At 31.9% G+C, this 25,916-nt stretch overlaps 5 protein-coding genes across 5 annotated transcripts; 4 read left to right on the top strand and 1 right to left on the bottom strand.

Moving 5' to 3' along the window:
* The first annotated feature begins 611 nt into the window (after positions 1 to 611).
* Positions 612 to 2,133, top strand: LOC124531284 (26S proteasome non-ATPase regulatory subunit 7). Its single transcript, XM_047105795.1, has 2 exons — positions 612 to 953; positions 1,256 to 2,133. The coding sequence occupies exons 1-2, from the start codon at positions 779 to 781 to the stop codon at positions 2,059 to 2,061; spliced, it is 981 nt and encodes a 326-aa protein (XP_046961751.1). The 5' UTR covers positions 612 to 778; the 3' UTR covers positions 2,062 to 2,133.
* Positions 2,134 to 2,315: 182 nt separating this feature from the next.
* On the top strand, positions 2,316 to 10,953 carry LOC124531104 (myosin-VIIa-like). The gene is made up of 11 exons (XM_047105559.1): positions 2,316 to 2,466; positions 2,549 to 2,806; positions 3,803 to 3,987; positions 4,113 to 5,320; positions 5,401 to 5,645; positions 5,718 to 6,545; positions 6,630 to 6,968; positions 7,340 to 7,554; positions 7,639 to 9,962; positions 10,048 to 10,544; positions 10,716 to 10,953. The coding sequence occupies exons 1-11, from the start codon at positions 2,443 to 2,445 to the stop codon at positions 10,911 to 10,913; spliced, it is 6,321 nt and encodes a 2,106-aa protein (XP_046961515.1). The 5' UTR covers positions 2,316 to 2,442; the 3' UTR covers positions 10,914 to 10,953.
* Positions 10,954 to 12,229: 1,276 nt separating this feature from the next.
* Positions 12,230 to 14,155, top strand: LOC124531098 (inactive peptidyl-prolyl cis-trans isomerase shutdown-like). Its single transcript, XM_047105552.1, has 4 exons — positions 12,230 to 12,399; positions 12,649 to 12,952; positions 13,021 to 13,220; positions 13,296 to 14,155. Exons 1-4 carry the CDS (start codon positions 12,350 to 12,352, stop codon positions 14,026 to 14,028), a joined length of 1,287 nt encoding a protein of 428 aa, XP_046961508.1. The 5' UTR covers positions 12,230 to 12,349; the 3' UTR covers positions 14,029 to 14,155.
* A 77-nt stretch (positions 14,156 to 14,232) lies between these two features.
* On the bottom strand, positions 14,233 to 16,376 carry LOC124531099 (protein l(2)37Cc). Its single transcript, XM_047105553.1, has 5 exons — positions 16,218 to 16,376; positions 15,814 to 15,903; positions 15,464 to 15,625; positions 15,133 to 15,314; positions 14,233 to 14,802 (listed from the first exon to the last, which is right to left on the bottom strand). The coding sequence occupies exons 2-5, from the start codon at positions 15,899 to 15,901 to the stop codon at positions 14,410 to 14,412; spliced, it is 825 nt and encodes a 274-aa protein (XP_046961509.1). The 5' UTR covers positions 15,902 to 15,903; positions 16,218 to 16,376; the 3' UTR covers positions 14,233 to 14,409.
* A 2,316-nt stretch (positions 16,377 to 18,692) lies between these two features.
* LOC124531282 lies at positions 18,693 to 20,957 on the top strand. Its single transcript, XM_047105794.1, has 4 exons — positions 18,693 to 18,779; positions 19,148 to 19,312; positions 19,804 to 19,933; positions 20,277 to 20,957. Exons 1-4 carry the CDS (start codon positions 18,693 to 18,695, stop codon positions 20,411 to 20,413), a joined length of 519 nt encoding a protein of 172 aa, XP_046961750.1. The 3' UTR covers positions 20,414 to 20,957.
* Positions 20,958 to 25,916: the final 4,959 nt, after the last annotated feature.

Genomic DNA, 25,916 nt, shown 5'->3' with positions numbered 1-25,916 from the left:
GTTAAAATATCACGAAAAATAACAATACTAAAGAGTAAAGCAGATTTCAAATTGAAACAATTTTAAGTAGGGTAATGATGTGGTAAAAACATATAATTTTCGTATTCATTATTCGTATTTATTAAAACATCCACCATAATAATGTTTTTATACTACATAATATACTATGTCCTTTGCTGGGGGCATTTGTTCCATGTATCTCCTAAAGTACAATTTTACTATTATTATTGTTTAATTGGTAGCTAATAGTGCATTAAGTGACATAGAATGTTATTCTTTTTTGATAAAAGGAGGCACCCGCAACATCAAAATGCATGATGAAAGTCTTTTAAAATTAACTAATTTAAACCAAAGCTACCACCATAGTTAGCAAAATAGATAAACATTTATATGGAAGCAATTCTATAAAAGAAGAATTCTACAAAAGAATACAATGTAATGAGCCACCCTTAACAGAACTACGCCCTTATTATGAAATTTATATAATACTGATTATATAAGATATTAATTTATTATGGATTTTGTATTTATATTCTTATTCTTTTTTTAATTTATTATTCTCTATCCTAATTTTTAATTATATGTTTTTTTATCTGTATTGACCACAGAGTAGATATATCTAGAATGACTGTCAAATTCTCGTTTGTTGGTTGATGATCGGCGAATTTACTTTTGTCACTATAGCTCTCCTTCGTAACAAAATATTTGATTCTTGTCGTATTTCTTAAAATCAGTACTAATATTCTCTATATCGGAATTTTAAATATAAAATCATAAAATGCCGAGTCAGGAGGTAGTGACCACAAAAGTGGTGGTTCATCCTTTGGTGTTACTTAGTGTCGTAGACCATTTTAATCGTATGGGTAAAATTGGCAACCAAAAGCGTGTCGTAGGAGTTCTTCTTGGCTGTTGGAGAGCAAAGGGAGTGTTGGATGTATCGAATAGTTTTGCAGGTAATTATATTTTGGTCTTACGGATGATTAATATTTAACAAATTTCATTAAACTATATGTTTCTATGTCACAGCAAATAATGTCCTTTAATTCATCTCAGTTTAATAAAAAATTTATCAAGTAATAGTTCATTATTATTTATTTATTTTGGCATTTAAAATAAAGGTTTGTTATTAAACTATATCTAAATTAGACAAAGAAGTCTTACAATATATATTTTGTTTTCTTATAAATGTACTAACTAAATTAAATCTATGAAAAATTAGCAATATTTTTTAAGAATACATTATTTTACTTTTCAGTTCCCTTTGATGAAGATGATAAGGATAAGTCAGTATGGTTCCTTGATCATGATTACCTGGAAAACATGTATGGAATGTTTAAAAAGGTGAACGCTCGTGAGAAAGTGGTAGGCTGGTATCACACTGGCCCCAAACTACATCAGAATGATGTAGCAATAAATGAGCTTATCAGACGGTACTGTCCTAACTCTGTCTTGGTAATTATCGATGCTAAGCCTAAAGACTTAGGTTTGCCCACTGAGGCATACCAAGCTGTAGAAGAAGTTCATGATGATGGCAGCCCTACAACAAGGACATTTGAACATGTACCGAGTGAGATTGGAGCCGAGGAAGCTGAAGAAGTTGGTGTTGAACATCTACTAAGAGATATAAAGGATACAACTGTTGGCAGCCTTTCCCAACGAGTTACAAATCAATTACTCGGTCTTCGTGGTCTTCATTCGCAACTGAGTGAAATCAGAGATTATTTAGTCCAAGTTGGACAAGGTTCCTTGCCGATGAACCATCAAATTATTTACCAATTGCAAGATATATTCAATTTGCTTCCTGATATATTTAGCGATAGTTTCCTTGACAATTTATACATTAAAACAAATGATCAGTCTCTTGTAGTCTACTTAGCTGCTTTAGTAAGATCAATTATTGCCTTACACAATCTCATAAATAATAAAATTACAAATAGAGATGCAGAAGAAGGAAAGAAGGAAGACAATAAAGACAAGAAAGAGAAGAAAGATGAAAAGGATGAGAAGAAGGGTGATGATAAAACGAAAGAAAAAAAAGATAAAGAAGAGAAAAAGAAGTAATATGGAATCATCATTAGTCTAAGTTGTTTGTAACACTGAATTATTTTAATAAATGGTATTTACTAATTTAAATTTTTGCATAATTATTAAATTCCCGTAAATATTTCAAGCCCAGATATGATTTACGTATCTTATAAAGATAGGTATAAATATAGATTTGTTTATTTGAATTTGAAGTAGTATACAATCATCATGCCTATTAAGGTGGTCATATAACACTATCATTCGGTATTTCTGATAAGATTGATTTATCTATACAATGATGATAAATAATCTAGAACATTGATAAAAAATGTGGCAGTTTTCATTTATTACTGTAGCAGTAATGTAATTCCCGGAATATTTAGCCAATAAGTAGAATCTCAATAAAAGGGGTTAAAAATGGCAGAACGCATACAAATATCTGTAAGTAACTATTGTAAATAAATGCACTTAAATCTCAGAGATTTTAGCAATGTTCTAAGATAAGTTATATTATTTTTTATAGGACTATGTTTGGTTACAACCGGAGAACAAGTCTGAATTTGACATACCGTTTGCCGTTAAAGTGCTAAATAGTTCTGGTGGTAAATTACAAGTAAAAGATGACAATGGAGAAGTGTTCTCAACGGCTGCAACAAATGTCATTAAGCCGTTACACTCGACTTCTATTAGGAGCGTGGAAGACATGATCACTCTCGGAGAACTGCAAGAGTACACAATTCTTCGAAACCTGCATATACGCTACAATCAACAGCTTATATACGTAAGGACAGTCGATATTTTTAGTTTTATGTTTTTATTTATTTTTTGCTTACCTATTGTTATGATAGGTATTTAACTATCATAGAGGCCTTATTCTGATCAATAATTAGGAACCTACCTACAAGAAAAAGGTTTTAGATACTCGAAAACCAAAAATTCACTGAAAATCACTGTGTATACCTAGAGGTCTACATTAATTTAGACACAGTCTTTTGTGCAACCTACCTTTGGCATAGTACTTAACGAAATAAATTCAAGTAGATTTATAAACGAATGAAATGATTACGTTAGCTTTATGTAAGCCCGGGTACGAACTATGATACTAAGCCATCAGACATTCAACAGCCTAACATTGTATTTATACTATGCAATACTATTGTATTCTTGTGTTTCGGTTTGAAGGATGAGTGAGCTAGAGAAACAACAGGCACAAGGGACATAACTTCTTAGTTCCCAAGATTGGTCTGGTCGCGTTAGCGATGAAAAAAGTTATTAATATTTGTTACAGTTGTTATGATCACTTACCATCAGGCGACCCATTTGCACCTCTTTCTAACAATATCATAAAAAAATAATGATTATTAAATGATAATGAAACTTAGAACTAATTACATACTTGTGGAGTTTCTTAGTGTTTCAGAATATAAGATAAGCAAGTAGGTAATAGGAAAAGTGCTTTAAGAGCTCCTTCATTTGGATATTAATATATACTTAATTTTTTTTTAATTTATCTTATTTTATAAGATACAAGCGACCCGCCCCGGCTACGCATGGGTGCAATACTGACAATAAATATACTACAGAATTTATTTATTTACATTACGTTAGACACTTATTGTATACATAAATAATCCTCTCGAAACACTATCTATTAAAAAAAAACCGCATCGAAATACGTTGCGTAATTTCAAAGAACTAAGCATATTATACGGATTGATAGCGGTAAGCGACTTTTTTGTACTAAGTATGTAATGATAATGATTGGTTTTTTTTTCAGACTTATACAGGTACTATGTTAATAGCAATAAATCCATATGAGATATTACCAATTTATACGATGGATCAAATTCATTTTTATCAAGATAGAAATATTGGCGATATACCGCCTCATATTTTTGCCATTGGAAATGATTCATACCGAGAATTATTAGATACGTCAACAAATCAGTGTGTGGTAATCAGGTATGCATAAATTCGTTACAATATAAAACACACATAAAAATTTAAATATTATATTATTTTTCTACACCCACCCTGACTATTCAATAAATAATTTAATTCTATCATTATCACGTAATACATTTCAGCGGAGAGAGCGGAGCGGGAAAAACAGAAAGCACCAAATTGCTATTGCAATATCTTGCAGCTGCGAGTGGAAAACATTCGTGGATTGAACAACAAATCCAAGAAACTAATCCTATTCTAGAAGCTTTCGGAAACGCCAAAACAGTCAAAAATGATAATTCTTCTCGATTCGGAAAATATATAAACATTTATTTTAGTCGTAAAGGAGTTATAGAAGGTGGAAATATTGATCAATACCTATTAGAAAAATCGAGAATTGTAAGGCAAAGTAAAGGAGAAAGAAACTACCACATATTTTATTCTCTGGTAACTGGACTTTCTGCTGATGAAAAAAAGAAACTGGACCTGGGAAAACCTGCAGACTTTGAATATTTAAATTCAGGAAAAATGCTTACTTGTGATGGTCGTAATGATGCTCTGGAGTTCTCAGACATAAGGTCGGCTTTTAAAGTACTTAATTTTTCTGACAACGATGTTTGGGATATATTTAGCCTCCTTGCTGCGATTTTACACTTGGGAAATCTTAAGTTTAAATCTTTTAACGTAAGCAATATTGAATCTTCTGAAGTGGCAGATGCAACAAACGCTAATAGAATATCTGCCCTTCTCGGAGTTAACAAAGCACGGTTATGTGAAGCTTTAACTCAAAAAACATTAATTGCTCAAGGTGATAAAATTGTGTCCCCAATTTCAGTTGGAGCTGCGACGGAAGGTCGTGATGCTCTTGTAAAAGCCATATACGGGCATATTTTTGAATATATCGTAGAAATTATAAACAAAACTTTACATAGAGATCAACAGCTTACCAGTGGTTCAGTTGGAATTCTTGATATTTTTGGTTTTGAAAATTTTGAATCTAACAGTTTTGAACAATTGTGCATCAATTATGCCAATGAAAATTTGCAACAATTCTTCGTAAGACATATTTTCAAGTTGGAACAAGAGCAATATGCTAAAGAAGGAATAACTTGGTCAAATATTAACTATGTTGATAATCAAGAAAATCTTGATTTAATCGGACAGAAACCTATGAACTTACTCTCACTTATTGATGAAGAATCAAGATTTCCTAAAGGCACTGATCTCACGCTTCTATCTAAACTTAATAATAATCATAGCAACAAAACTTCTTATATTACTCCAAAGTCAACCCACGAACATAAGTTTGGTGTAAGACACTTTGCTGGAGATGTTCAGTATGAAGTAAAAGGTAAATACAATTATTATGAAATATTTACTACAAAAAATTATAGATGTGTATGCTTTAGGTTCATAAACTTTATATTTCAGGCTTTCTGGACAAAAATAGAGATATGTTAACCGCAGATATAAAAGAGATGATACTCGATTCCAATAACACGTTTTTAAAGAATCTGTTTTCGGCGGAAACTATAACAGCCCAAAGTGGAAGCAGAAAAGTTGTTTCTTTAAGTCACAAATTCAAAACCTCACTCGAGTCACTTATGAAAACTTTGTTTGCCTGTCATCCGTTTTTCATACGGTGTATAAAACCAAACGAACTTAAAAAGCCACGGGTAAGTCATTAAAAAGCAAATCCGTCTTTTTTTCTGGAATTACTAAAACGCTGTTTTTGTAACTTGTTTTAGGTTTTTGACCGAGCGCTGTGCGTTCGACAACTTAGATATGCCGGTTTGATGGAAACTGCAAAAATAAGACAGGCAGGATATCCTATACGATATTCATACTCTGAGTTTGTGCATCGCTACCGACTTGTGATTCCTGGAATTCCACTGCCACAGAAAACGGACTGTAAAAGCTCGACTCAAAAGATCTGTAGTGAAGTTTTGAAAGACGATGATTTCCGCTTAGGTCATACAAAAGTTTTTCTCAAAGACCATCATGACACCTTGCTCGAAGAACTGCGCCATAAAGTGCTAATAACGGCAGTAATCAGAGTGCAGGCGAATGTTCGAAGATTAATCTGCAGAAAGAGATATTTGCGGCTTCGAGCTGCAGCTATTACAATTCAAAAACACTTCCGAGCTCGAGGTTTTAGAAGCAACTTCCTTAAAATGAGAAGAGGTTATCTTAGATTACAAGCAGTTCTTAAATCAAGGGAACTTAGAAAAACTTTCTTAAACTTAAGGACGTTCTTCAGACATCTTCAAGCTTTTTGTAGAGGGTATCTCGTACGAAAATTAGTTAAGGAAAAGGGTCACATTATGAAAGCTAAATTAGCCCAACTGATGAAAGAAAAAGAAAACAATTCAGGTGATATTAAAAAAGCCGAAGATGGGTATGAAAAGAAATATAATGATCTCATGTCTTCTATTTGGATAGCAAAGGAAGCTGCTGTTGAAAGTAATGTCCAAAACAATACAGTCATAGATGATAGATATGTTGACGATGTTTTCGGATTTTTGAAAGATACTGCGACACCAGCGGGTACGGTACGAGGTACAGGCTTTGGAATGGTAAATAACTGCATAATATTCATAAATAAAACTTATTTATTCATTAACATTAATATGTGTTTTTATAAGTAAATTTACTTTCAGACAACGACAGCTAAGCCAACAATTTCAAGCGTTATTCCACTGCCACAAGAACCGGAAGAAGAACCTTTTGACGAATATGACTTTAAAAAGTTTGCAGCCACATATTTCCTTGGAAATATAAGCCATCAATATTCTCGAAAGCCGTTGAAACACTCCCTTTTAGACTTACCATCTCCAATTGACAAAATGGCATCTCAAGCGATTTGGATTACAATTTTGAGGTTTATGGGTGATTTATCGGAACCAAAATATACAGATGATAAAATAGATAATGTACCAGTCATGACTAAATTGTACGATACCGTTGGCCGAGCTTTTAAAAAAAGCAAAGAATTTGAAGTAAGTTAGTTTTAAATTAATATTAAACGTTGATTACAGAATTAAGGGCGCTGTGGTTAAAACGTATGCATCTTAACCGATGATTGCGGGTTCAAACCCACGCAAGCACCACTGAATATTATTGTGCTTTATTTGTGTTTATAATTCATCTCGTGCTCAGCGGTGAAGGAAAACATCGTGAGGACACCTGCATATATCTAATTTCAAAGAAATTCAGCCACATGTGTATTCCACTAACCCGCATTGGAACAGCGTGATGGAATATGTTCCGGACGTGAATATGTTCCGAACCTTCTCCTCAAAGGGAGAGGAGGCCTTAGCATCCTGTAATTTTTTTCTAATTTGTTTATTTTAATTTAAAATTTATTCAGGAAATGATATCTCAAGAACATGGACAGGGAAAGAGTAAAATGCTCCAAAAAACCCTAAAAAAGCAGACTAAATTAAATGAAGAACTTTTCAAAAATCTCGTTAATGATGACATGACAAACGAAATGTACAGTACATGGTTGAATTCACGTCGTAGTACGAATTTGGAGAAACTTCACTTTATTATTGGGCATGGTATTATTAGGAAAGAACTTAGGTAGCAAAATTTTAACACTCTTTTAATTAAATTATATCAATTATATTCAAAAATAGTATTTAATAATAAACTTTTTTTTTGCAGAGATGAAATTTTTGCCCAATTATGCAAGCAACTTACCAATAACCCTTCAAAAGCTTCTTATGCACGTGGTTGGATTTTACTCTCTCTTTGTGTTGGTTGTTTTCCACCTTCTGAACGATTTATTACTTATTTACGATCGTTTATACGAGTAGGGCCGCCTGGTTATGCCCCTTACTGTGAAGGTAGACTTGTAAGAACATTTAAAAATGGTCCACGTACGCAACCTCCAAGTTGGTTGGAATTGCAAGCGACGAAAACAAAAAAACCTATTCTTCTGACTGTGACATTAATGAATGAAACAATAAAAACGGTTCAGTCAGATTCAGCTACAACATCTGAAGAAGTCTGTCAACAAATAGCCGATAATATTGAGCTTTCTGATGCATTTGGATTTTCACTTTATATAACATTGTATGACAAAGTCCTTTCACTGGGAAGTGAAGCCGAACATATCATGGACGCAATATCACAATGTGAACAATTTGCCCGAGAACAAGGTACTCCTGAAAAGAATGCTCCCTGGCGCTTGTTTTATAGAAAAGAGGTATTTACACCGTGGCACGATCCAGCGGATGATCCAGTAGCTACCAATTTAATTTATCACCAGGTGGTGAAAGGAGTAAAGTTTGGAGAATACCGTTGCAATTCAGAAAAAGATTTGGCAATAATTGCCGCACAGCAGCACTACATTGAGTATGGCCCACGTATAGATCCTAACGTGTTGAGAAAGGTTATAGTGAACTACATACCGAATCAATTTATTCAATCAAATGATGCCGCTTTAACAAAATGGGAACATCTTATAACAAAAGCTTTTGAATCTTCTCCGAGCATACAATCTTCAGTTGATCCTCTAAGATGTAAAGAAGATATTGTGATATTTTCTAAAATAAAATGGCCTATGCTCTTTTCAAGATTTTTTGAAGCTATTAAATTGAAAGGTGACACAATCAATAAAGACCTTATAATTATAGCTGTTAATTGGACTGGTGTTTATATCGTAGACCAATCAGAGCATATACTTCTGGAAATATCATATCCTGAAGTTACTTATGTAGCCTATGATGATGACAAAGAATTTGATAAAGTTGGAAGAATAACGATTAGAACAATACAACAAGAAGAATTTGTTTTCCAGAGTGTTGATGCCAGTGAAATGAGTGCACTGATTATATATTTGATAGATGGATTAAAAAGACGTTCAATTTATGTTATTACTCAAAGCGATTCTCAAGGATACAGTGACGCTGCTTCATTCTTGCAATACAAGAAAGGCGATCTAATTACACTTTTGCAAGAATCAACAGGAGAAACATTAATGAATGCAACTTGGGGCCATGGTGAATGCAATGGCCAAGAAGGCCTATTTCCAACAGAGCAAGTATACATTTTACCAACGTTATCGAAACCTTCACCTATGATACTAGAAGTATTTAAGAAAGGAAATATAAATACTAACAAAAATGTTCATTCTAAGTACAACACAATACAAAGGAAAAAGATGCATACGCTTGAAAAGTTTGCTGAGGAACATTTTAGAGAAAATTATGATACTAATATTACAATATCAAGACAATCAACAATAACTCCAGCTAAAAGAACAGTTTCTGGTAATTTATGGTCACATGCTCGAGAACCTATTAGAAAACCGTTACTTAAAAAATTACAAGATGATGAGAAGTTGTCTAAGGCAGCGGTTGCATCATTCATTGCTATACTGAAATATATGGGTGATATGCCAACGCCAAAAGCCAGATCCGTTACTGAATATACAGATGAAATATTTAGACCCACAAACGAACCCGCAATGAGGGATGAGATTTACTGTCAAATAATGAAGCAATTAACAAATAATAGAATACAGCTTAGTGAAGAGAGGGGATGGGAATTACTGTGGCTTGCTACGGGTATTTTTGCTTGTGGACAAGTTTTAATAAAAGAAACTGTAGAATTTTTAAAGACAAGACCACATCCTATTGCAAAAGATTGCTTAAAACGTATATTTAAAATACAAAGAGGTGGACCAAGAATATATGCCCCGTATGTAGTAGAGGTTGAAGCCATACAACATAGAAGTATGCAAATATATCACAAAGTATATTTCCCGGATGATACCGATGAAGCCTTTGAAGTTGATTCATCCACAAAAGCTAGAGAGCTTTGTGAGCAGATAACTGGACGCCTGAACCTTAAGAACAGTGATGGTTTTAGCCTTTTTGTAAAAATTATTGATAAAGTATTCTCTGTTCCAGAAAATTATTACTTCTTTGATTTTATTCATGAACTTGTAGAATGGATGAAACAAACACGTCCAGGGCGTGGAGGTAGGTATTAAAAATGAACAGACTGCCTTTATCTTTTCTGAGTCCAGTTTTTTTATTAGAAAATTAACACTGATTTTTATTTCAGCGGGAAATCAACTACAGATGAATTACCAAATATTCTTTATGAAGAAGCTGTGGATTAACACAATACCTGGTAGAGATAAGAACGCAGATCAAATATTTTACTTCCCACAAGAACTTCCAAAATATTTACGTGGATATCATAAAACTTCAAAACAAGATTTAATTGAATTAGCTGCACTAATTTATAGAGCTAGATATGGCAATGATCAATCTCTGTTACCCCAAATAACACAAATGCTAGAAGAGTTTATACCACCCGATATGACGAGTATCCAATCAAATTCCCAGTGGAAGTCTGCGATTAGTGCAACGTATCTTAAACATGGTCCTATGACAGAAGATGAAGCGAAAGAGCAATTTTTAAAGAAAATCTATCAACTTCCAACATTTGGAACAGCATTCTTTGAAGTTAAGCAAACTTCAGATCCTTCTTATCCCGAAATGGTTGTCATAGGGATAAATAAAAATGGTGTCAGTGTTATACACCCCCAAAGTCGCGTAAGTAAAATCGAAAATTATTCGTTTGAATTTGTTATATGAAATAAAAGTTTTGGGCTTACATATAAAAAAGTAATGAATTTATTACATCGTCATCGTCTAATGAACTAAGTTTTTCATGGATAGAAAAAATCATTATAACAATGTCTTATATATTTTATTTTATTGCAGGATTTGTTAGTAACCTATCCATTTTCTCAACTATCTAACTGGTCATCAGGTAATACTTTCTTCCACATGACAATGGGCAACTTTGTTCGTGGAACGAAGATTCTTTGTGAAACATCGTTAGGTTACAAAATGGACGACCTTATATCATCATATATTGCTGTATTGCGACAGGCAATGAAACAAAAACAACGGACGTGATGTTGCATATATAAGTTAAATTATGAACATTAAAAAGCTAATAAATATTTTGTAAAATACTAAATTTATTTGAGTTTGTTATACCCTATATTTTATAAAGTATCCCTTAATGAAACGCTAGAAAATAAAACCGGGTGCCCACTACCCATGGAATTTGTCTTCACAAGGCCATACCCCGCAATGACCCGTTTTGTTGTTAAAGTGGATAGCTCATTGTTAACATCCAATACTGCTCTATTATATATAATATAATATTTATATTTCTATACAAAGAATATTACATTTTAGAAAATGACAATATTTGGACAGCCTTCTAAGCCACTGACATTTGACCAATCACCGTCAATTAAAGGGCATTTAATGATAAAAATAAAATATATTTAAAAAACGGTACTATTCTAGTTCCACTCTACCAATGAAATCAAAGTAGTCATCTCACAAACCAATTTTCATTTTTATATCATCAACAGCCTGTAAATTCCCACTGCTGGGCTAAAGGCCTCCTCTCCCTTTGAGGAGAAGGTTTGGAACATATTCCACCACGCTGTTCCAATGCGGGTTGGTCGAATACACATGTGGCACAATTTCTATGAAATTTGTCACATGCAGGTTTCCTCACGATGTTTTCCTTCACCGCTGAGCCCGATATGAATTATATAGACAAATTAAGCACATGAATCAGCGGTGCTTGCCTGGGTTTGAACCCGCGATCATCGGTTAAGATGCACGCGTTCTAACCACTGCGCCATCTCGACTCATTCGACATTTTTATATATCTCTTTTACTTATTTCACAAAATCTGGCCTCCCTAGTGTTAGTTGCTCCTTCTTTACGTTTTTTCCTCCGATATTTTTAATGCTCTTACTTACTCTTAGCCTTTTCTTCTTTTTCATAATACCACGTATGCTCGTCCGGCTATTATTTTTTAAAAATGTCTTTAAGTCTTAGCTTAATTAGAAATTAAACGAATAAAGAAATCTGAAAAAAAAAAATAACAAATGACGGTAAACTTTGGAGTGTTTTGTTTGTCGTAGCTTAGTTCAGCGAAAATAAGTTGTTTGAAAAAATCATTATACATCAAATAATTAGTTTTTTTATCTAGGAACATACATGGATAGCGAAATGTTAAGCAAACTATAAAAAAATAGGATAAATACCTTAACATCAAAAAATTACTTAAGCTGAAAATTTACTTAAATATGTAGAATTATTTTTTAATGCTTTAAACGTGTAGACGTATGGTGCAATACCTTTGGCTTATCTCAGACTTCAGTGGGAAAGAATTAACAAAAAAAATATGTCAAATTATTAAAACCCTTAGCAATGACGTATGTCAAGATTTATTTAAATGTATTGCAATTGTTATTTAAATTGACATTTATATGATTATAAACATCTTTAATCTTACCATTTGTTCCAAATAAGCTTGTACGAAAATGGATACGAAAGAGCCTCCTTTAGCTTTAGAAAATGGCTTGGATTTAGGGTTTGTGCTGTTATTCTCTTAAAGTTACACCTAAATTACCAACAAGACAATTCAATGTTGTTTCAAGTTTCTATATTGAATAACACATAAGTTACAGTCTGTTAGTCTGTATATAATACAATAACATAAATAAAACTTAGAAATAACACACAGTACAATAAAATAATATATTATAAGAATATTTATACAAAGTTAGGAGTTCAAACTCACTAAAAATAGTAAAATTTTTAAAGTGCAAGTACATTACAGCAAACTATTGACGACGGGTTCTGTTCTTCATATAAATGAAGATTATGATGACGCAGAATATAACGCCATATTTGATAATAATGAAGACAAAATAATTGATTATATTGGAAAGCCGGTGTCCTCATTTGAGGAATTTGAGAAAGAATTGAAACCAGTAGATGAAAATGGACTTGTCAAGAAAAAGATTTTGGAGGAAGGTGGAGGATTACCTTTACATAAAGGATGCACTGTTTCACTAATATTTTCAGGTTATTGGGAAAATGAGACTGAGCCTTTTGATTATACAAAGTCACACAAACCATTGGTAAGATACATAAACATTAAATTAAGAATATTTTGTAATTATAGTTTATAATTTTATATTTGTTTTAGGTAGTAAATCTTAATGAAAATGGCTTGTTACCGGGTATACAAATTGCCATAGAATCTATGTTAGTTGGTGAGATGGCTGTGTTTCATTTGTCATATGTAGTCATGTATGGACAAATGGGTGTCCCACCTAGAATAAAGCCTAAAGCTGATTGCATTTTTTATATAAAGCTTATAAAAAGTATCAACACTCCTAAAGAGGGGTAGGTTTACTTTAAAATGAATATAGCTTTCATTTCTTGGTATTTTATTATGACAATATGACTGTTTTTTTCCAGAAAACTAGATTTTTCAGAGCCTAATATATTTGATAGAGTTCATCATGAAGTTAAAGTGCTATATAGTTTAGGTGTTACATTTCATAAAACAAAAAACTTTACCGCAGCAATACAGTCTTTTAGGAAGGCAATTAATATGCTACACAGATGTAGATTGGCTGATGAAAAAGAGGAGAACATACAAGAAAAACTATTAATTAAATTGTACATCAATTTGTTAGTTTGTTATAATGAAACAAAACAACCCCTGAAATCTTGTACGATTTGTAAGGAGCTTAATAGGTTAAATAGTCTGTGGAATAATGTAAAAGCTCTTTTTCATAATGCAAAGGCATTGAGAATGATTGGTCAGTTTGATGCAGCACAGAAAAGGTTAAAAAGAGCACTTCAGCTAAGTCCTGATAACGAGAAAATAATTGCTGAATTAACAATTCTCACTAAGACAAGAGATTCATGTAATCAAGCGAAACTTGTTGAAAATAAAATTTTAGACTCAAATATAATAAATGATGCATTTAAAACGGAAGTAGATAATTTGATAAAGAATTTCAAGGAAAATGTTAATATATGTAAACTGACCCTACCCTGTAATTTAAATGCAGCTGAAATGGATTACATTAAAGAAACTTGTGTTAAAGAAAATTTGTTTTGTAATCAAATTCAGAAAGAATATTTATTGGATAAAGAGGAAGAACAGGTTCCTATAGAATCAAAGATTGATTTATTCATTTGAAGAAACTAAAACCAAATTTTTTCTACTAGACAGCAAAATAAAATTGGTTGTGTGATGATTCATGAATCAAGGGTAATCTTTTACATTTTGTTACAATTCTCGCAATAAAGTTACATTATGTATCTCATGTTTTTTTTTCTTAAAAATACAAATGATTGTAACATTTTTTAAATTTTTTCATGTCACGAAATGAAATCACTGAAATTCAACAAATTATAGTTTATTTAATGCATAATTACATTTATAAAGCTAACACATGACTACACTCCCGTTGGAACAATATGAACTCTTCAAAATGCAACATTCTGTCTTCTTATTTTAATAATGCAAATGCATACATGAACCTTAAACATCTACCAGCAATTGTAAGTTGTTCATTCATTAGTTTTGTGTTGGAAGGTTTAGCAATACATTTTGGCCTTGAGGAAGGTAAGTAACATTTCTTGACTTGGAGAGTTGGTAGGCAATGTCTTCTGCTGCTTCAATACGTCTAAGTTCAACTAGACCTTCACCAGCAGTGCCGAAGGATTTGGCGAGCAGAACTGCTGCTTGAGCATCACCCTCTGCTGTAATAATGGCTGCCTTCTTCTGTTGTTCTGCTTTTTCTACTAAGAATCTAGCTTTTTCTGCTTCTTGTTGAGCAACTTGTTTTAATTCTACGGCTTGTGTGAATTCCTTGCCGAAGGTTAAGTGTGTAATTGAGATATCATCTAAAATTAAACCAAACTGTCCTGCTCTTTCTGTTAAGCTCTCGTTTACTTTTTGTGACACTACCTGCAATATAGAAAAGAATATGATCAAATATATATTTGTTCTTTCCCTTTTTATGTATAAGTAATTAGTGTTAAAGGATTTTAGTAAAAAGTTAATATAATTTTTACAATTAGTGAGTTTGGAAATAATATACATTGTACACATTCTCAGCACACACTGGGAAATAAATGATCACTTCCTGGAAATGCCAAGATAGACAAAAGATGACCTTACTAATTTTCATTCACTAGTTCTTAGTTTTACAGGTAGTTTTATTACTTTTAATTATTAAAAAGTAATGGTAATGTCTACATTGAATTAAGAAATTTAAATAAGAATAAAAATACACACCTCTCTTTGTGTAATTAATTCTCCAGCATCAAATTGTGCAACAACTGCTTTTAATACTTCAGCAGTAATGGATGGCAATACTCTTTCATCATAGTCTACTCCAAGAATTGTGTAAATTCTAGGTAACTGATCAGGCACTGGTCTGAACAAGATACGGAGTGTGATATTTACATTTTGAAGATCTGAAAACATTACATTTTTTTATTAAAGTAATTGGGTTTAGAAAAGTATTTTTTTTTTAGAAAAAGTATTTTCAATAGATTGACGTCCAATCTTATTTATTTTAATAAACACAGTTTTTAAATGTAAGTGTAAGTTTTAGATTAATTACCTTTACTTCCAGTCACTGTAGGTACATTTCTAGGTCTTGATCTGATATCGAAAAGGATAGGTTTCTGCACCCAAGGTATGAAAAAGTGGGTGCCTTCGCCGACAACCAAGTTTTTGACTCCAGCAAATCTATCGAAGATAACAGCTCGATGGCCACCATCCACTGCAATGATTAATTTATTATTTTGACAAAGCCTTATAATAGAATACACAAGAGTAATATTTATTAAACTATATTTAAAATGAGTATATGATTTTTATACTTTGTTTTAGTTAGTATTGCATGTATTTAACATGTTTAAGATAAAATACTATATGCTCAACGGTGATACAAAAACTGTATGCCTTTACCATTATATAAAGCTGAATTCACGACACCTCCAACCAGGGCCATTCCCAGTCCCACTTGACCAATGCGGTTGAAAAGTTGTGCAGCCATTTCTGAAATTTAATTGTGTAAACAATGTATAACAAAATAGAAGGTTATCGGTGAATCATGAGTGAATTTTAACTAAAAGGGAAACTTTGGTCTGCTGTTACACCATATAAAATGTTATTACAAGGCTTATGTTTTTGTTTTGTATAAAATATTTTTGCCGTAGTCATTAAGTAATTTCGTTTAATTCTCATAATTATGTAAGTCGTAATTAAATTTACTTTAAACTTTTTCGGAATAAGTTGATATAACCTCAAAACAACTCGATCAGTATGGTAAAATTACTACAAATAATATGAACATTAGTTGAATATTTTACCTATAGTAAATTGTACAACGTGATAAACTTGTAATTACAGTATTTAGCTATTTATATTTTAAATTAAAGTCACAAAAATCCGATTCCACTCACGTAAGACTTGCGATTATAAGGTACCATAGATTATAGATCAAGTCAAATCTACAACTATATGAAATCGAAATAAAAAAAATACAGAATTCTAAATTTATGCGTGATAATGTTGTTGTCGAAAAATCTTTATATTTTTTGTTTTTAGTCAGGATGAGTTTTAATATTTATTAAATATGCAATATTATACAACATATTTTACAAAAAATATATAATTCAGTTGTACAGTGCTGCCCCAGTTTAAATATGTTTATTAAATAAACAAATTTAGTAAAAACAATAATGAGAGCTGACAATGAGTGTAGTTTTAGAAAGATATATAAGGTTTTGAGAAAAACAATAATTCTTGTCCATCAAGCCGGTCGCTACTGTGTCATTTACTACTATGTTCTGACGAAGACAAATAAATATATGAATATACCGACATATAAATATTACCAAGTGAAGCAGATGGTAATTGAAGGAAAATAAACAAACTGTTTGAATAATAATCAGCTTGACTCTGCTGAGGGTCGCACGGGTGGCTCAATTATGCAATAACTTTCAATAAGCAAATCATTAGGCTTATAAAGTATAACATGGTTAAATGTTATTAGAGGTTATTAGAGTTAAGAGTGATTGTTGATGCGCCTACGCAGGTTTTGAAAACGATTACTTAATAAGTTGTGATATATTATGCTTTCTCACGATGACATTTGTTAGGGTTCCACACAGATATTGTACTAGAAGCCAAATTACATTATTTTGTTTATTAGTAAAATTGTTAGAAACTATCGATAATTTGAATTAAAATTGTTAAAAAAGATAGGGCGTAAAGTAGAGTAGCCTAATCGCGTAGTTTTTAATTTTCAAGTCACCCGGTGTGCGCACATCTTTCTAATACTTTTGTCATAACGTGAAGTATAACTTCAACATTAGCAGGTTTCAAAAGTAGTTATAACGACAGCATTCAGCATCATTTTTGTCCTTATTATTAAAATTAAAAACTATCCTACAAACGTGGGTACAATTCTACGATAGTGTACACACATTAAATTTATTGTCATAATTTATACAATATTTAATCTATATTATATATATTTGTAGTAATGTTTAATAGCTACAGTTGATAAAAAATATAGTTTGTAAATAATAAGTATTGAAATGATATAAGTGTCAATGAACAGTAAAGGTTATGATGTATTAACACAAACTATAAATTTTTAATGTACAAATATTTTGTTTTTATTTGCCTTTGTCATCGATTTATTGTATTGAGTGTTATCTAGCGAGAAATTAAACGGTTGTTTTTCAAGAGTATAAATGTTGTCTTTTTTTAAATATAGTTATAATAAAAATATTTAATCATTACATAGTAGTCCCTTAGTCCTTATGTATGCTTAGATCTTTAAAATTACACAACGGATTTTGATTCGTTTTTTTAACCCTCGACGCAAATACGACGGGGTGTTATAATAAGTTTGACGTGGCTGTGTAAATGTGTCTGTCTGTGGCATCGTAGCTCCCAAACGAATGATCCGATTTTAATGCGTTTTTTTTAAAAGTATATCAGTCGAGAGTGTTCTAAGCTGTTTGGTGGAAATTTGGTTCAGTTCTTCAAGGTCATAAGGTCGTTTCCTAGATGTGATAGGTGTGATTCTTAGATCTGACATTTGAAACACTAATGTCTACTGGAACCAATGAGCTGGTCTGTTAGGGCTCGAAGATAAGACTGCCTTTAATAAACCCATCGAGTTTGGGCCCATTGAATTTGTCTTGTTGTTGTTTGGTATGGTGTTTTTTTTTTTTTTAATTTAACTAATTATTTTAATAGATAGAGCGATTCGAGAGGAGTGTTAGTATATTACATTATATGTATAGATGGACAATTTAGTAAGGAAACACTGATAATTTTAGATGTTTCTAATGTAATGTCGTAAATAAACAAATTCTGTAGAATATTTAGTATACGTATTGCACCCATGCGAAGCTGTGGTGGGTCGTTAGTATCATATAAATTCTCTCTCTAGATTATCTTTAATATATTTTGCTTAACATTCTTTAAAATAATAAATTCAATATGGGTTATTTAGTAATAACTATACTTTCGCACTTTTATAAAATACTGTTAGTAAGATCCGCTTAGTAGAGCATGTGTACGGAGAAAATAAGTTATTATTAATATTGAATCAATTATGCGTATTACTTATATATACATTTTGTAACAGTTAAGCATTAATTTTAGAAAAGATAACGAGTTGTTATACTATTGGTGTATAAAATATAAACCTTCACCTACGAATTATTTTTCTGTCTGCTATTCAAACAGTAATTATTGTTTAATCGTGGTTCACGCACGTCCAATTAACCGTAATTTTTATTTTATTTAAGATTATTATGCTTAAGATGCAAATGAAGGTACCAGATGTCAATCGATGCTGTTTCTGCCTACCTTTACGACCGGGAATTATTTTGTTTGCTTATCTAAATATTGTGAGTATGTTGATAAGAATACATTAATTGTAAAAACTATAATTATTAATGTGATATTGTTTTGTAAATATATATTAGATGTTTTTTGTATAAAATTTTTCCACCAACCCGCATTGGAACAGCCGCTACTACGTGGTGGAATACGTTCCAAACCTTCTCTTCAAAGGAAGAGGAGGTCTTAGTCCAGCAGTGGGAAAATTACAGACTGTTGTTATTCTTATTACATTGTTGTATAACATTTTTAGATTATTAGATTTAAATGAATTAACTTTTCAAAATTAAAATTGATTGTTTTTTTTGCTAATGCGGAAACTGTTTAAAAATCCATTGTTGTGAATAACCTCATCATATAATTATGTATTCCACAGATATTTTCAGTGCTATCTGTAACATGCTTGGTAATTACCACGGAGTTGCAAAAAACTTCAATAACCCACGACCCATCGGTTGAGGTCATGATGTCTACCGTCCTTTTTAGCATTCTCGGAATGGGAGTTATACTCAATTTTTTACTCCTTATTGCTGGTTATCAGGTAAGAACATAATTCACAGTACATTTGCCTATGTTCTATATTCTAAGTGCAGATATAATTTAGAATAACCATGTACATAAGTTTAATTATCAAAAATGTTTTGCGTCGTTTCACGTCTTTATATTATAATTATATTTATTCTTTTAAATTTTTTTAGGATATTGGCTGGTGAATGGGTAAATCTGATGGTGCTATCTGATTGTAAGTGGCTACCACTGCCCATATATTGGAACTGTAACAAATATTAACCATTCTTAACATACCCAATGCGCCACCAACCTTGGGAACTAAGATGTTATGTACCCACGTGGCTTTACACAAGTTGCACTGATTCTATCACCCTTCAAATAGGAATTAAATAATATCCCATAACCGTTATCGCTAGAATATCTTTGAGATGAGTTTATATTTGCACAATGTCCTACCTCCAAGTAATCTAATTTATACGAAATACTTCGTATAAATTATACTGGTATAAACCCTTTTTTTAGAAAGATGTTTCGATGTTACGTCTGTATAACTACTACGCGCTGGTCACAACGCTAGCCGCTTTAGTGCCAACCTGCTTCCTGTTTTCCAGAAAAATGTTCACGGAAGTGTTCGTCGCTTTGTTTGTAATAGGTAAAAAAAGATTTTACTTTTTTAATACTTTTGTAGAGAAACAGGTTGTTTGAATACCGTTTCAGATTTATTCATGAATTTCAGTTTTATTAATTTTAACTCGCATAAATTATAACTTATTTTTTAAAGAAAATATCTCATTTTGTACTTTTTAATTATTTTTTTAATCTATGACTCCTTTATTACTACAATTATTTAAAACGGGATATTTACCAAGTTTTTTTATTTACTAATGTCTTGTTCAAGAGAGTTGTGAACAAGACATCCCGTTTTAAATGGTCGTAGTATTAAAAATAACCATGTTAATTTAAAATCTTATATGACTCCTTTATTTTTTAAATAGCAATGCAGTGTTACGTCATAGTGCTTGTAAGAAGCGAAGTGGTGAAACTAGAAGAAAATAAATTGAAGACGTCTGAAGTTTCACATTCGCATTTTCATAACTGTGTTGATATTTCGGATCGTGTGACTTTAGTTTAAATTAAAAATAAATTAATTTGATTTAATTACATATTACTTAGAAATAACTTAAGATTCTTATCTAATTCCCAAGAAATCATTTTTGTTCACACATCATATCGTGCTCGCCGTTAAATAGATAACATTATTAGACTTGTATATATCACATAAGATTTTGCGACATGCGTATTATTATAAAGCCGTATTCGAGCAGTAGAATGAGCTCCAAGAGTTGCAGAGGTGGCCTTTGACCAACAGTTGAGTATTTACAAGTTTGAGTATTTGCTACTTTATTTTATATTAGGAAAATTTCACATTAATACACATGTAATAGTTTGTAATTCTACTGTAATATTATAATTATCGAAAGTAACTCGGTCTGTCTGACTTTTGCTCAAATCATTGAACCCAATTTAATGAATTTTGGTATGAAGTAAGCTTAAACACCAATGAAAGACATAAATACTACTTCTAAATGAGCGAAGCTGTAGATGGCAACTAGCATGTCATATATTTATTTTTGTTTGATAGGGGTAGTTGGTTTTAGTTGTGTATATTGTTGTGTATATTATTATCTTTCGAATTTATCATAACGTATTAATTATTAAGACAGTTGACATTATATTATTGTGTTGTGTTTATAAATAAAGACTCGAGCTATATTATTTATTTCTTGTTTGATTATCTTTTTTCATTATTTTCTAAGTACAATATAAAAAGAAATATACGACTATAATAATAAATAATATATTACATAAACTAGGCTATTGCAACTTAGGAAAATGCCAATTAAACAATATTGTCAACGAAATGACGCGATGTCGTTGGATGATCTTGAAATATGGATTTTCGAAAAAAGGAGATTTGAATATTGACGATGCGGTTATCGAAATTTTGGCAGTAAAATGAAAATGGATATAAGTAGTCAAGTGGAAGCGTGTTGTGTTATAAAATAAGATATATTAATCAAGTACTGTTTGTCACTACTTGATCACTATCAATAAAGCTATTAAGAAATTGCATTGAACAGGTAATCCTAAGTTTTGTTTATCTTAGGTATGATTCTTCATTATATTGGATTATATTATAACTTTAGCTATAATGTAATAATGGTTATAATATAATTTGAACTTAGGATATTCCTACATACTTAATAAATTTCTTGAACAGACGTATCTACCTATTTACAAACTTATTTCTAGTTTGAACTCATTCGATACGATTCGGACGTATTTTATAATTGCAAAGCAATTGCCTAATAATGTGCGTAATGAATGTTTTAACATAAAATCTTTGCATTCCGCTTACACGATCACGTTGCGGTTTGGTAATGACGTGGAATTATTAAAAAAAATATAATATTTCCCAATATTTCGAGCACAGGAGCACAGGTGGCCGCCCGCGGGACACTGAGTCGTGACTTACCTCGTCTGCTCCATTGTCAGGGATAATACTCATTGAAATAATAAGGAATATGGTTTAAATGACGGCATATAATGTATACTAAATTGCCAATTAAGTACAATCTGTACCGCCACGCAATATTTAAGTGAAAGACATATGAACGGTCGGTCCTTACTTAAGTATTCGTGTTATTGGTATGGGACGATATTTTTAAGTTTATTAGGAAGTGAAATTAGTTTCTTTAACCATTCTGTAGATCACCAATGCGCCGTAACCTTTAAAACTGATATGTTATTCCTTTTGCCTGTAATTAAACAGACTCACTTTTCATATCGGAACACAGTAATCCAGTATGTAAAAAGTCGTAGTAGGTTAGGCCTACCTAGACGTGCTTACACAAAATTGTCACTAAGTAGGACATTAAATGTAAAATGTGTATTGGACAACATCACATACATTACTCTAATCCCAATGTAGCTAAAGCACTTGTGTTATGGATAATATGAAAAATGTATTGGACTACCTTTATGATCTAATGTGTAGGTCATGACTAAAAATCTCTGGTTGGGCTGATGCCTTATGTCTTTGGTCTCGTACTGGAAGTATATGGTCGTGTGACGTGTCGGATTGATGGCCCATTGGAATATGGGAGTGAGGGAATAGAATTAAGTGTATCTGTGTTAAATTTCTCAATTTTTTAGTGAAATTGGCTTTATTTTAAATTCGATGTTACTATTAAACAACTATTTTTAAGTAACTACTTATCAGTTATTAAAACTCCAATCAAAATACAAGAAGTTACAGAAAGTTTGAACAAAGGTGTAATGATTTTTTTATAATGAAAAATGTTACACACACAAATTTTATTGTGAAATACTTTTAATACAGCTGCTGTTGATGTATTGAATAATTTATAAGAATGCTGAAGGTCTTTTAGGATCTAGGTCCTAAGGAATATTATGATTTTCTGTCGTACACAGAAGTAATCCCGAGATAGCAGTTATATTTCTGTTGGTTATGGGATAAATCTCTCTGAGCGAGTTTCATTGCATCATGGATTTAAAAAAGTATACAAAGTGCATCTTTGTCCTCAATTTTGTAAGTACTTGTTTAGGTAATCTTCTGTGCTAATTTTACTTTTCACCTCCGTTTTTTGGTAATTCTGTCTGTAATATTTTTGTAACCAATAATCCTGTTCAAGGGACAACCTAAGTAATTGACAATACGTCTATTTATTGCAACCTTCAATATATAAGCAGTTGACTTTAACATAGCAGTAAATAAAAGGTATTATTACGGTAATTCGTTATGTTTTACGGTAAATATTAAGCTTTGCAGTGGGACGGCAGCTGGTATACGAGTGAGAATGCCGAAGCCGCAAACGGTGGGCGGAGAAGGCACGATTGTAATAAACCAAGGACAACATATTATATTAATTACATATGTTAATATTAACGTACTTATGTCACATTAATAGTTCAGTTTAATTAATCCATGTAAACATTTATTCTGGCTAATAAAATCAAATCCGCAGTGCATTTGCAAACACTGACGTTAAATGAAAACGTAAAGACAGTTTCGCAGATTGGTTTTTTAATTTTTGTTTTAGGAAGATCCTCGAACAATAAGACCTAGGTCATTTAAAGTCATCTTGGCCATAGAACCTGGTAGTGAGAAGGGTTTTTTTACTTTTCTCCGCAAGGGTTTTTTACTTTTAAAGCGCAGACCATGGGATCTTAGATGTTATGTCCCTTGTCCCTGTTATTAAAATCTCTCACTTCAAACTATAATATACATTAGTTCAAAGTATTGCCATATGGTATTGCTATGTGACGATACTATACAAGGTGAGTTCGTAGTACCCTAGATGGTTCCATCGGTAAATGTATGTGATTGGTCATTATTTTCTTATGTTAAATGTTAACAATGATCAAAGGTAAAAAATATAATTTGACATTATCTTACAACTTTAAAATCTAAATGTACTCAAAATTTTAAAGTATTCAAATGGATTAATTAATTTGGGAGATGTAATAAAAAAAATGAATTTCATATTTAAATTTTATTATGTACTGATAACACAAACATAACAAAACCTTGAAATTAAAAATTAAAAGAAAAAATTGAATACATGAAATTAAGATATTAATAAATACTAAGCCATAAGAAGGTAGACATAATGAAGAGCTAAATTTTCGTTTTAATCTAAGTATTTCAAAACTGATCAATTGGACCTAAAAATGGTATTATTTTATATAAAATGCTAATTTTAGAATACAACAACTTATTTTTTATAAATACCTTTTTTAATTTTACTTTTTAACACGAAACCAATAATATGTATTATTACGAATATATAGCCGTTCAGAATGTTATTAACGTGAATGCTTAATACACGCTGTATTTCAAATGTTCAGAAGAAACATTGGAATACGCAGAAATTAAACCGCTTCTTAAATTTTCACTAACAAACTACTCCCGCGGCCAAGAAGCGAGAGAGTTAGTCGCATCTTATTAATTACTTAACTAAATTGCTTAATAGCGTCAATTAAACAACAATTCCCATTATAACTCCGCTCACAGCTACAGAATGGTCTCTCCGGCCATTTTTAAAAAACTACCGAGTTTTTAAAAATGGCACTAAGGAGTCCTGTAGAGCGAAATGCACTTATTAGCTGAGGAGGGCGCGCTGAGAGCCTCGCCTAATGGTTGCCATTCATGGGTTGAATGGAGACATGAAATTGCCAACAATTATATACTCTCGCAATGATAACCGTGGATGCTCCAGCTCGGAACCGTCGCGGAGACTTACGATTTAGAAGATTTTTATAGAACATCGCGTTTTCAAAAGCTTGGAAGCTTCCGTTAGAAAATTTCTAGATTTTAAATAGCTTCTATAAAATTTTCATGCTACTTAAGTGACGTTTTAAACCTATGATTTAAGATTTTATATTGTAAGATGAGCATACGGTGACGCATTATTTTTTTTAATTAGGAGACAGATTTCAACATTCGCCATACAAGAGAATGTTTTTTATTGTATAATCACATAATATAATCATGATTAAATTTAAAATCCAGTTGATTTACATTTAGATTATAATACCAGTATAGCTTAAATTACTATGGTATTCATAGTGCACAGATTTATTATTTATAAACATAATAATAGTCCCCAAATATATCCACAATCTGGCGATGCTGTCACAGAGCGCGAGTGACGTCACAACATGGCGGCAGGTAGGCAGGAGCGGAGATAGGATCCGGTCATCCTGCCCATTTCCGGTCTTCACGCGGCCGTGACGCTTCCGGGCACGCGTCGCCGCCGTTGCTTACAGCGACCTAGAAAAACTGGAAATGATTTTCGAGTTATCCGATCTACGCCATGAAGTATAGATAGGGTTGATATTAACTACGTAAGAATTTTTAATTAAACCTTTTTATAAGTATAGTTTTAAAATGAATTTTATAAAGATTAAATTTAATGAAATTTATTTTAAAATATTTCAAATAGTTATAATACTTCCATCGGCATTAATATGATTAAAATCTACCCAAAATTCAACGATTATTGTAATATTTTCAAAGATCCGGTTTCATTTTATTTCATTAATCGATATGGCATTTCCACGAAATGACCTAGGTGCTTACATCCGTGTCATGTCGTCACCCGCCGTCCGCAAGATGAGTTTTGTGAAATGATTTCGTTCATGGCGACAATTGAATAACAACGTACCAGTGGCCAGTGGTGGTTATCTTGGACATGTCCACTGAAGTTTGAAAGTATGGACTGAAGTATGGACATAATACGTTTATAGCTATGCTAATGTTGCCGGTAGTCGTAAATTCATATAGAATTAAGCAAAAATTTATGGTACCATATGTACCTTATGTTGATAACACATGACAAATATCTAGAAAATGCTATATTTTCCCTATTTCTTTGATTAATGTATGCATTAAGTCGGACGTCTAAATACGTCTAGTGGGATACATAGTTGCTTACAGTATATTGAAACATCCTCAAAAATGTTTGGCGTAATATCTGCTTGATGAAGTTTTTCAAATCTGATAATGATATATTCTACCACTCACTACAGTTTGGTGGTTTCCATGCTCT

This window comes from Vanessa cardui, chromosome 7 (assembly GCF_905220365.1).
Source record: "Vanessa cardui chromosome 7, ilVanCard2.1, whole genome shotgun sequence".
NCBI lineage: Eukaryota > Metazoa > Arthropoda > Insecta > Lepidoptera > Nymphalidae > Vanessa > Vanessa cardui.
Note: the sequence above shows the minus strand (reverse complement) of the source record. Positions and strands in the feature narration are given on the sequence as shown.